The sequence below is a fragment of the Schistocerca nitens genome, chromosome 12 (genome assembly GCF_023898315.1).
Source record: "Schistocerca nitens isolate TAMUIC-IGC-003100 chromosome 12, iqSchNite1.1, whole genome shotgun sequence".
In the NCBI taxonomy this organism is placed as follows: Eukaryota; Metazoa; Arthropoda; class Insecta; order Orthoptera; family Acrididae; genus Schistocerca; species Schistocerca nitens.
In genome coordinates this window covers 128,522,388-128,533,210 of record NC_064625.1, presented here as the reverse complement: position 1 = coordinate 128,533,210, position 10,823 = coordinate 128,522,388, and the positions used below count along the sequence as shown (strand labels likewise).

Here is a 10,823-nt window from a genome sequence, read left to right as displayed (position 1 = left end):
ATGTTTTACCTATTCAGTGAGGATTGTGAAGACAAGATCTCATCACAACTCGTAGTAGGAGGTGAATTCACTGCTTTGGGCATAGTCATTCCCCAAACACATCGCTGGGAACATTGTTTCACCTTTTCACAAAGAGCCTCCCACAATTACGTTAGACAATAGCAGAAGCACAGGCAACTGACGAACAGTTTATTATGTTATCGAGGCAGTTTCAGAAAAATGGAACAGAATGGCGGATGTGGTGAGAATAGTTTTATTACTAGAAGAGACGCGCTCTACAGGTACAGTTTGACAAGTTCGTCACTGACGGCAGACGGCGTGAGGATACCGAGGTCCGTGAAGAGGAGGCTGATGTAGGAGGGTGGCGTATAGTCCACCAGTGGGTGCTCCTCCTGCAGGTCCTTCCCGTTCTCCAGCTTGCTAGTGGGATGCTGAAACAAGATGAGAAATAATCAAAAATAAATATCACTGCACAAGTACGGTACGGGCAGATGGATAAGTTGGGCAAAAAATAACTTTACAAGAAGTCTATATCCAACTCAGCACGATGCTCATTCATAGCGCAAATAACTGTTTCACTCGACTAAGCAAACTGGTGAGCCAAAATGTTTGATTGAGTGAGGGGAGTACGAGACTGAATGGTGAGATCATCAGCTCCATGATTGCAAAGTTACACATGGGAGAGAGAGGGTCTGCTGAAAGTGGAGAGGAGTCCAACTATAAAAATGAGAAAGTTACAACACACACACACCAGAAGGTATAAAATGGTAGCCCAAGTCTAAAAACTGGGAAAACAGAGGGATAAAAGAGTGGTCTATGCAGAGGGGAGTGGTCATGGGTCCCAGACCAAGGAAACATGAAGAGAGGCCCAAACCACAACCATCTCGTCCCTGATCCAGGAGCAAAGCAAAACCTTATATCTGAAAATAAAAACTGCTTTCACAGAGGAAACTGAGGACCTATTCAACCACATGTGAATTGTCAGCCAATATTAATTTTAAGGAATCTGGAAGACAATACTTAGGACAAAGGGCCAAAACAAGGGGACATTCCATCAACATATGGGATGCTGTGAATCTGGCTCCCAACCACAGTCTGGGGTTGGTTCGTTACGCAAGAGGAAACAATGAGTTAGCCTGGTATGGCCAATGTGTAGACAGCATAAGACAGTGGACTCCTTCCAATAGGAGCAGAAAGAAGAGTGCCAAATGGCAGCAGACTCCTCGAGTGTGCCAAGTTTATTACTGTGAGCAGTAGTGCTCCAGATGTCATTCCACTTTTGCGTAAAGAAAGATTTGACATAGATATCCGCATATCTGTAGCTGGAATCATGAAAGGGAATGGGGGCAAGCACCTGCTCCTCTAGTCAAATGGTCAGCGAGTTCATTCCCTGGAACACAGAGAAAGACAACTGAGCAGGTGGTATGGCCAAGGGCAGAGAGGAGGTCACAGATAGCAGAGACCAAAGGGTGATGAGAGTTGCACTGGTCGATAGGCTGCTCATTGAGTCAGTACATACTAAAACACAGTGGAGGCAAGCCTGTGTAACGAAATGGAGGGTCCTGTTAATGACTGGCAGCTCTGCTGTGAACACAATACATAATCCCAGCAATAAATGGTATTCTGAGCCAGTAAAAGATGTGAAAGTATATCCCACCTTATCTATCATTTTAGAACCGCCAGTGTAGAAGATGGTAGCACCCTTGAACTCTGTAAGGATGGAACATGCAAGATGCTGGATGACCATAGGGGCAACAGAGACCTTAGGACCCTGGCATATATCAGTTCTAATCCGTTATCTAGGCACCATCCAAGGGGGTGTGTGGGAGGAAATATGCGGAATGGATTCCAGTGAGTGGAGATAGAGATCCTGATGGGGAAATGAGACACATTCTAACCAGCAATCTGACCCGTGGGCAGTTATCAGGAGGGAGACATCCCTCGTTCACAGAGAGGACAGGTTACAGGGGATGGCGTGGGAACTGGCGACTGGCAATTGCATAAGAAACCAGGAGTTGGTTTTGCGAGGAGGTTGTCAACATGACTAGTGCAAAATGCACTACAGTCAGACGCATCCCACAATGATGAACAGATCAAGTATTTTCAGAGTGGAAGGAGCCACTGAACCATAAAACTGACTACCATAATCTACTATGGACCAGCCCCAAGTACGGTGAAGATGGAGGAGAGTGGCAAACTCTGCACCACAAGATGTGTGGGCCAGAAGGCACAAAGTATTAAGATTCTGCATGCATGTAGCCTTTAGGTGGCGAATAAGGGGCAGCCACATCAGCTTTTTACCACAAATAAGGCCCAAGAAAGGGGAATATCCTACAACATTGAGGAGCTGGTCGCCTAAATAAATATCTGGGTTGGGGTGTACCGTGGGTCGATGACAAAAATGCATAACCTGCGTTTTGAGGGAGGAACTGGAAACTATGGGAGATGGCCCACGCAGATGCCCATTGGATGGTGCTTTGGACCCAGTTCTCAGCTGATGCTATCGAGTGAAAGATGCACCAGATGCAAAATCGTCAACGTACAATGCTGGGGTAATCAAAGGCCCAACAAAGGTTACAAACCCATTGACGGCTATGAGGAAGAGGGTGACACTTAACACAGAACCCTGTGGGATACTGTTCTCCTGAATCTGAGAGGAGCTGAGTGAAGTGCCAACTCGAACCCAGAAGAGCCAATGAGACAAAAAGTCACGGATAAAAATCTGAGCCAACAGCCTTGCCGTAGTGGTAACACCGGTTCCCGTCAGATCACCGAAGTTAAGCACTGTCGGGCTGGGCTAGCACTTGGATGGGTGACCATCCAGTCTGCCGAGTGCTGTTGGCAAGCGGGGTCCACTCAGCCCTTGTGAGGCAAAATGAGGAGCTACTTGATTGAGAAGCAGCGGCTCCAGTCTCGGAAACTGACATACAGCCGGGTGAGCGGTGTGCTGACCACATGCCCCTACATATCCGCATCCAGTGATGCCTGTGGGCTGAGGATGACACGACGGCCGGTCGGTACCGTTGGGCCTTCACGGTCTGTTCGGGAGTTTTCGGTAAATATCTGAAGGGGTCGATGGAAGCCACAGTCATGCAGGGTAATGAAAATGTTATGCCACCAAGCCGTGTCGGATTGCTGTTTCCACTCTGAGTAAATAGTCAGTTGGAGATTGTCCTTCCCAGAAGCCACACTGATTTTTTGGGTGCTGGTAATGCCATCACAAAAATTCAGCGATGCCTGGATGCCTGTGGTCACCACTTCCAGCATATCCTATAAACAGGTATCTACATGTTTTTTAACATTACTATTATCTGTTCTTTCTTAGTTATTTCACTGTTACTTGAGTCCCAGGTGGGAGGTATTCCATTTTACGTGGGACACCATGTAGCATTTGCAGATTTAGAGAAAGCTTCCAACAGTGTTGAGTGAGTTGTATACTTTGAAATTCTGAAGGTAGCAGGGGGCAAAACCTCCAAAAATATTTACCTAACAGTTAAATTTATAATGACTATTAACAGATTTCTCTTTTTCAGAACTGCTTTTATTGCTATGCCAGCCTGCAGTTCACATCCTCTAAACTATGACCATCATCAGTAATTTTGGTGCCCAAATTACAAAACCCACCTACTACTTTCAGTGCTTTGTTTCCTAATCCAAGTATCTCAGCATCCCTTAATTTAACTCAATATATTCTATTACTCTCATTTTACTTCTGTTGATGATCATCTTATAATCTCTTTTCAAGTCACTACTGATTCCATTCAACTGCTCTTCCAAGTCCTTTGCTGTCTGTGACATAATTTCAATACCAACAGCACCACAAATGTTTTATTTCTTCTTTGTTTCCAAATTTCTCCTTAAGTTTCTTTACTACTTGTTCAATGTACATACGAGGGTCAGTCAATTATTATTCAAAATTTAGTTATATTTTTGTTTATTTTGGTAGTACTGTCGTTTTACACTGATGGCACATGCTTTATTTATTTGTTGTTATAGCTTTGCAATTCTCAAGTTGCTACGTTAGTTTCGTTATCGCTGCCATGCTGTTAATCATGGCTGCTCCACTGTCTCTTTGCATCAAAGAAGACCAACATTCAGTGCTCCGTTTTTTGTGGTCGGAAGGTGTATCAGGGGCCGAAATTCATCAAAGACTTTTGGTGCAGTACGGGAACAGCGTTTTGCCAAAACTGAGTGTCTATGAATGGATTGAAAAATTCTGAAATGTTTGCACAAGTGTTACGCAAGATGAATGGGCCAGAAGATCGTTTACTGCCAGAAGATCGTTTACTGCCACAAGTGAAGAAACCATTGAGTGTTCACGTGAAATCATTCTCTTAGATAGATGATTAACTATTGACGAAGTGGCACATCATCTGCAAATTAGTCATGGTTCTGCCTACGAAATCATCTGCAACAGACTTGGGTTTCATAAAGTTTGTGCAAGATGGGTTCAAAACAACTCACACAGTTGCATAAACAAACGCACTTGGACATCTGCAAAAAAATCTTTGGGCCCCTGTTGTAACGAAGGAGACAACTTATTAGACAGGGTCATAACTGGTGACGAAACATGGATCCATCATTACAAGCTGGAGAGTAAACGGAAGAGTATGGAATGGAAACATCCAAATTCACTATGTAAGAAAAAGTTCAAGACCCAACCGTCCGCAGGAAAACTGATGCATACGGTCTTTTAGGATGCAGACGGTCCAGTAGTGGAATATTATGGGGAAAGGGGCACAACAATAAACAGTGTATGTTACAGTCAGATGCTTACTGCCAGGCTAAAGCCTGCAATTCAATGCAAACGACAAGGATTGCTGTCAAAAGGTGTTGTGTTGTTGCATGACAATGCCCGTCCGCATACTGCTGCCCACACTGCTGGAACGCTCCAGAAACTCAAATTTGAAGTACTGGATCATCCTCCACATAGTCCCGATCTTGCCCGCTTCTGACTATCACTTGTTTGGTCCACTCAAACAGGCATTAAGGGGCCGTCGATTTGCCTCGGACGAAGCAGTGACAGAAGCGGCACATTCCTGGCTTGCAGCTCAACAGAGAACCTTCTTTTATGAGGGCATCAGGAAGCTTGTACAATAATGGACCAAGTGCGTTGATACACAAGGAGACTATATCAAAAAAATGATGTTCTTGTAAGTTTCCTATTTGATTACAATAAAATTTTGTAATTACTTTGCGTATACTAATTGACTTACCCTCGTATTAAAACGACATTAGGGAGAGGCTACAACCCAGTCTCACTCCATTCTCTACCACTGCTTCTGTTCCATGCCTTTTGACTCTTATTAGTGTTATGTCTGTACTTTCACTCCCTGTATTTCACCCCTGCTACCTTCAGAATTTTAAAGATTACAGACCAGCCAACACTGTCAAAAGCTTTCTGAAAATGTATAAAAAACACTAGAAACATACAGAGAGGTTACAAATGTTATGGGTACCTCCCAATATCACGTTAGATCTCCTTCTGTCCGGTGTAATTGCAGCTACTCGATATGGCACGGACTCGACAAGTCGTCTGAAATCCCCTTCAGAAATACTGAGCCATGCTGCCATCCATAAGTGTGAAAGTGTTGCCAATGCAGGCGTTTGTGGTCCACAAACTGACTTCTCAATTATGTCCCATAAATGGTCGATGGAATTCACATTGGGTGATCTGGGTGGCCAAACCATTTGCTTGAATTGTCCTCAATGTTCTTCAACCCAGTTGCGAACAATTGTGGTCGGTTACATGGTGCATCATTGTCATCCATAAAAATTGCATCATTGTTTGGGAACATGACATTCATGAATGGCTGCCAATGGTCTCCAAGTAGCCAAACATCCAGAGATCCCAGTCTATTCCCTGTCAACACAGGCCACACCATTATGGAGCTACCACCAGCTTACACAGTGTCTTGTTGACAACGTGAGTCCATGGCGTTGTGGGATCTACACCACACTCAAACCCTACCATTAGCTCTTGCCAACCGAACTAGGACACGGTTTCCCAGTCGTCTAGGGTTCAATCGATACGGTCACGAGCCCAGGAGAGGCGCTGGAGGTTGTGATGTGCCGTTAGCAAACGCACCTGAGTTGGCCGTCTGCTGCCACAGATCATTAATGGCAAATATTGCCCCACTCTCCTATAGGATACGTTCGTTGTATGTTCCACATTGATTTCTGTGGTTACTTCCCACAGTGTTGCTTGTCTGTTAGCACTGACAACTCTATGCAAATGCCATTGCTCTCGGTAGTTAAGTGAAGGCCGTCGGCCACTGCATCATCTGTGGTGAAAGGTAATACTTGAAATTTGGTATTATTGGTACACTCTTGACACTGTGGATCTCGGAATATTGAATTCCCTAACAGTTTCTGAAATGAAATGTCCCATGCGTCTAGCTCCAACTACCATTCCGCATTCAAAGTCAGTTATTCCCATTGTGCAGTCATAATCACACGAGTACAACTCACAGCTCCACAAATGCCCTGTCTTTTTACACTTGTGTATGCGATACTGCCGCTCTCTGTATAAGTGCGTATTGGTACCCCACGACTTTGTCATCTCGGTGTAGGTTTGCCGTTCTTAATCTATCTTCTAAGCTAAGTGTTCGGTCAGTATGGCCTCACATGTTCCTACATTTCTCTGGAGCCCCGAGTCCAGCTTTTACTAGTTCTTCCGTTCTTCTGTATACAACTCATGTCCGTATTTTGCAATCGTGACTTCTTAAAATGGTAGTTGAATAATATTCACACATGTCAGCACCTGCCTTCCTTGGAACTGGAATTCTTGGAGTCTGGAGGTATTTTGCTCATCTGATATATCTTGTATACAAGGTGGAACAGTTTTCTCACAGCTGGCTTTCACAGAGAGCTAAGTAATGCAGAGGGAATGTTGTCTGCTCCAGGGGACTTGTTTTGACTAAGGTTTTTCACAGCTCTGTCATAAGTCTCCTCGGAGTATCGTATTGCCCACTGTTTCCTCTCTTCATTTACTTCCTGTTCTATAATACTGTCTTCAATTTTGTTTCAGCTTTATATACCTTCTATATAGTCCTTCTACATTTCAGCCTTCCCTTCGTTGCTGACAAGGGAACCTCCCCATCGCACCCCCCTCAGATTTAGTTATAAGTTGGCACAGTGGATAGGCCTTGAAAAACTGAACACAGATCGATCGAGAAAACAGGAAGAAGTTGTGTGGAACTATGAAAAAATAAGCAAAATATACAAACTGGGTCGTCCATGTGTAAGATAGGCAATGTGAGGTGAGGAACGCCGTGGTCCCGTGGTTAGCGTGAACAGCTGCAGAATGAGAGGTCTTTAGTTCAAATCTGCCCTCGACTGAAAATTTTGCTTTCTTTATTTTCGCAAAGCTATGATCTGTCTGTTCGTTCATTGACGTCTCTGTTCACTGTAATAAGTTTAGTGTCTGTGTTTTGCGACCGCACCACAAAACCGTGCGATTAGTTGACGAAAGGACGTGCCTCTCCAATGGGAACCGAAAACATTTGATCGAAAGGTCATAGGTCAACCGATTCCTCCACAGGAAAACACGTCTGATATATTCTATACGACACTGGTGACAGCATGTGCGTCACATGACAGGAATATGTTGTCAACCCACCTAACTTGTACACTTGGCGAATGGGTAAAAAGATTCTTCTACCTTGCCCCATTTAGGTTTTCTTGTGGATGTAATAATCACTCCAAAAAAAGTGATGAAAACATAAGAGTTTGTCACATAAACTGAAAATAAAAAGTTAAAATTTTCGGTCGAGGGAAGATTCGAACTAAAGACCTCTCGTTCCGCAGCTGTTCACGCTAACCATGGGACCACGGCACTGCTCGTCTCAGACTGCCCTTAATATTGCCTATATTACACATGGACGACCCAGTTTGTATATTTTGCTTTTTTTTTTTTTCATAGTTCCACACAACTTCTTCCTGTTTTCTCGATCGATCTGTGTTCAGTTTTTCAAGGCCTATCCACTGTGCCAACTTATACCTAAATCTGAGGGGGGTGCGATGGGGAGGTTCCCTTGTGAGTACAGGCTTGCCATTTGAACTCTTTAACATTCATATACTGTAAATTATTATACAAAGCTGCAAACAAAATACTTTCATGGAGGAATAAAGTCATAGTTTGTACTAAGGTAGGTAAATGGATACAGTCAAAATGAAATTTTTTATCCAGCAATCTTTATCCACTGTCAAGATATGACGGTTGAAAGTCAAGCTAAATGTAGCACGTAAAATTCATTCGTATGTGAACTGAATGCGTGCAAACAGTTTACAGTACACCAAATAAATACAAAATGCATTCTTACATTAAAAATGAAAACTCGCTTTTCAAAATCTAGCTTCATTCTGATTTTACAGGCACAGCACCCAGTTTTTGTGACTTTTTTATGCATGCCACTGCTATGTTTCAAACTTGTGCACATTGTTTCGATTTTTGTAAGAAGATAGGCATATACATGTAATTAATGGTCGTTTTGTTGTTCTGTGAAAGCTTTATTGGTTACCATGATATAAGCAACATAGTTTGAAAGACAATAAAAATCCTATACTGGGTCAGTCATTGTCCAAGTCACCAAAAATCTACACTGGTTGCCAAGGTATGGCACTGTAACGCGAAAATTATGATGGAGTGAAAGTTGGGAACCAGAATGAAAAATGCCCTTTCATAGCACAAAAAAAGACAAATACACCCTGGGCGGAGTTAGGGATGTAAAAGTATGGAACTAGCTTTACAACTTATCTGGCAACTTCAAAAAAAATTAGATCAAAACATACTGACATGTTCACACTTTTTTTACAAGTTGAGCCTACTTCCACAGTGCAAAGAGCTCTCTTAGCTGCAAAGTATTGGCACACCTGAATCTTGCAATTTATCGGCTAAAGTCCCTGAGCCTGAATCTAAAATAACGAAGACTCACCAGCCATTGTAAACAACATACAGTGTGATTTTTTCCACTATGTACAAACTCTAGGCATTGATCGATGAGAAGATATGGACAAAAAAAGGCTGATGAACTTATGTCCAGAAACATGTGGTTTCCATGCTAGAGACCATTTACTCAATCATACATTGTTACACAGGCTGCAGTCTAATACACACTGTACCATGCAGCCACAGCTACAGTATGTGTTGAAAATTGTTTCCACATGGCTCAATGCATGCGTCTACACACTGTATGATGTTCTGTCTCACACGTTCACTTCGGCCAGGCTGCATCTGAACAGTGGCAAAGGCAGAATGAGTATGCTGCTCTGGTGTGTCTACATCTGAACGGGCTCTGCATACATGTCACTTTTGAGATGGCTCCATATCAGGAAATTGCACGGGTTGAGATCTGGTGAAAATTACCGAACTATCAGTCATGGTTGCAAAATACTAACGCGAATTCTTTACAGACGAATGGAAAAACTAGTAGAAGCCGACCTCGGGGAAGATCAGTTTGGATTCCGTAGAAATATTGGAACACATGAGGCAATACTGACCCTATGACTTATCCTAGAATCTAGATTAAGGAAAGGCAAACCTACGTTTCTAGCATTTGTAGACTTAGAGAAAGCTTTTGACAATGTTCACTGGAATGCTCTCTTTCAAATTCTGAAGGTGGCAGGGGTAAAATACAGGGAGCAAAAGGCTATTTACAATTTGTACAGAAACCAGATGGCAGTTGTAAGAGTCGAGGGACATGAAAGGGAAGCAGTGGTGAGGAAGGGAGTGAGACAGGGTTGTAGCCTCTCCCCGACGTTATTCAATCTGTATATTGAGCAAGCAGTGAAGGAAACAAAAGAAAAATTTGGATTAGGTATTAAAATCCATGGAGAAGAGATAAAAACTTTGAGGTTCGCCGATGACATAGTAATTCTGTCAGAGACAGCAAAGGACTTGGAAGAGCAGTTGAACGGAATGGAAAGTGTCTTGAAAAGAGGATATAAGATGAACATCAACAAAAGCAAAATGAGGAAAATGGAATGTAGTCGATTTAAGTTGGGTGATGCTGAGGAAATTAGATTAGGAAATGAGACACTTAAAGTAGTAAAGGAGTTTTGCTATTTGGGGAGCAAAATAACTGATGATGGTCGAAGTAGAGACGATATAAAATGTAGACTGGCAATGGCAAGAAAAGTGTTTCTGAAGAAGAGAAATTTGTTAACATCGAGTATAGATTTAAGTGTCAGGAAGTCGTTTCTGAAAGTATTTGTATGGAGTGTAGCCATGTATAGAAGTGAAACATGGACGATAAATAGTTTAGACAAGAAGAGAATAGAAGCTTTTGAAATGTGGTGCTACAGAAGAATGCTGATGATTAGATGGGTAGATCACATAACTAATGAGGAGGTATTGAATAGGATTTGGGAGCACAACTTGACTAGAAGAAGGGATTGGTTGGTAGGACATGTTCTGAGGCATCAAGGGATCACCAATTTAGTATTGGAGAGCAGTGTGGAGGGTAAAAATCGTAGAGGGAGACCAAGAGATGAATACACTAAACAGATTCAGAAGGATGTAGGCTGCAGTAGGTACTGGGAGGTGAAGAAGCTTGCACAGGATAGAGTAGCATGGAGAGCTGCATCAAATCAGTCTCAGGACTGAAGACCACAACAACAACGAGATCCGGTGAACGAGCAGGCCCTGCAACTGGCCGCCCTCGTCCGATCTATCGACCAGCGAACACACAATCGAGATGCGTCTGGACAACAGTGAATTGGGCTGGAGCGTCATCATGTAGCAGCCACATAACCCTTCGAATCATCAATGGCAGTTCTTCCAGCAGGGGAGGCAAAGTCACCCGCGAGAAACGCCGATAGTT

At 43.1% G+C, this 10,823-nt stretch overlaps 1 protein-coding gene and 1 pseudogene across 1 annotated transcript in view; one reads left to right on the top strand and one right to left on the bottom strand.

Annotated features, from left to right (window-relative positions):
* Window positions 1-237: 237 nt before the first annotated feature.
* LOC126215371 (translation initiation factor eIF-2B subunit alpha) overlaps window positions 238-10,823 on the bottom strand; it is a 66,545-nt gene continuing 55,959 nt past the window's right edge. Inside the window, exon 8 of the mRNA XM_049942066.1 lies at window positions 238-431. Within this exon, the coding sequence (XP_049798023.1) occupies window positions 276-431 (156 nt within the window). The 3' untranslated portion in view covers window positions 238-275. The remainder of the gene's footprint in view (window positions 432-10,823) is intronic.
* Window positions 2,727-2,844, top strand: LOC126215595 (5S ribosomal RNA; annotated as a pseudogene).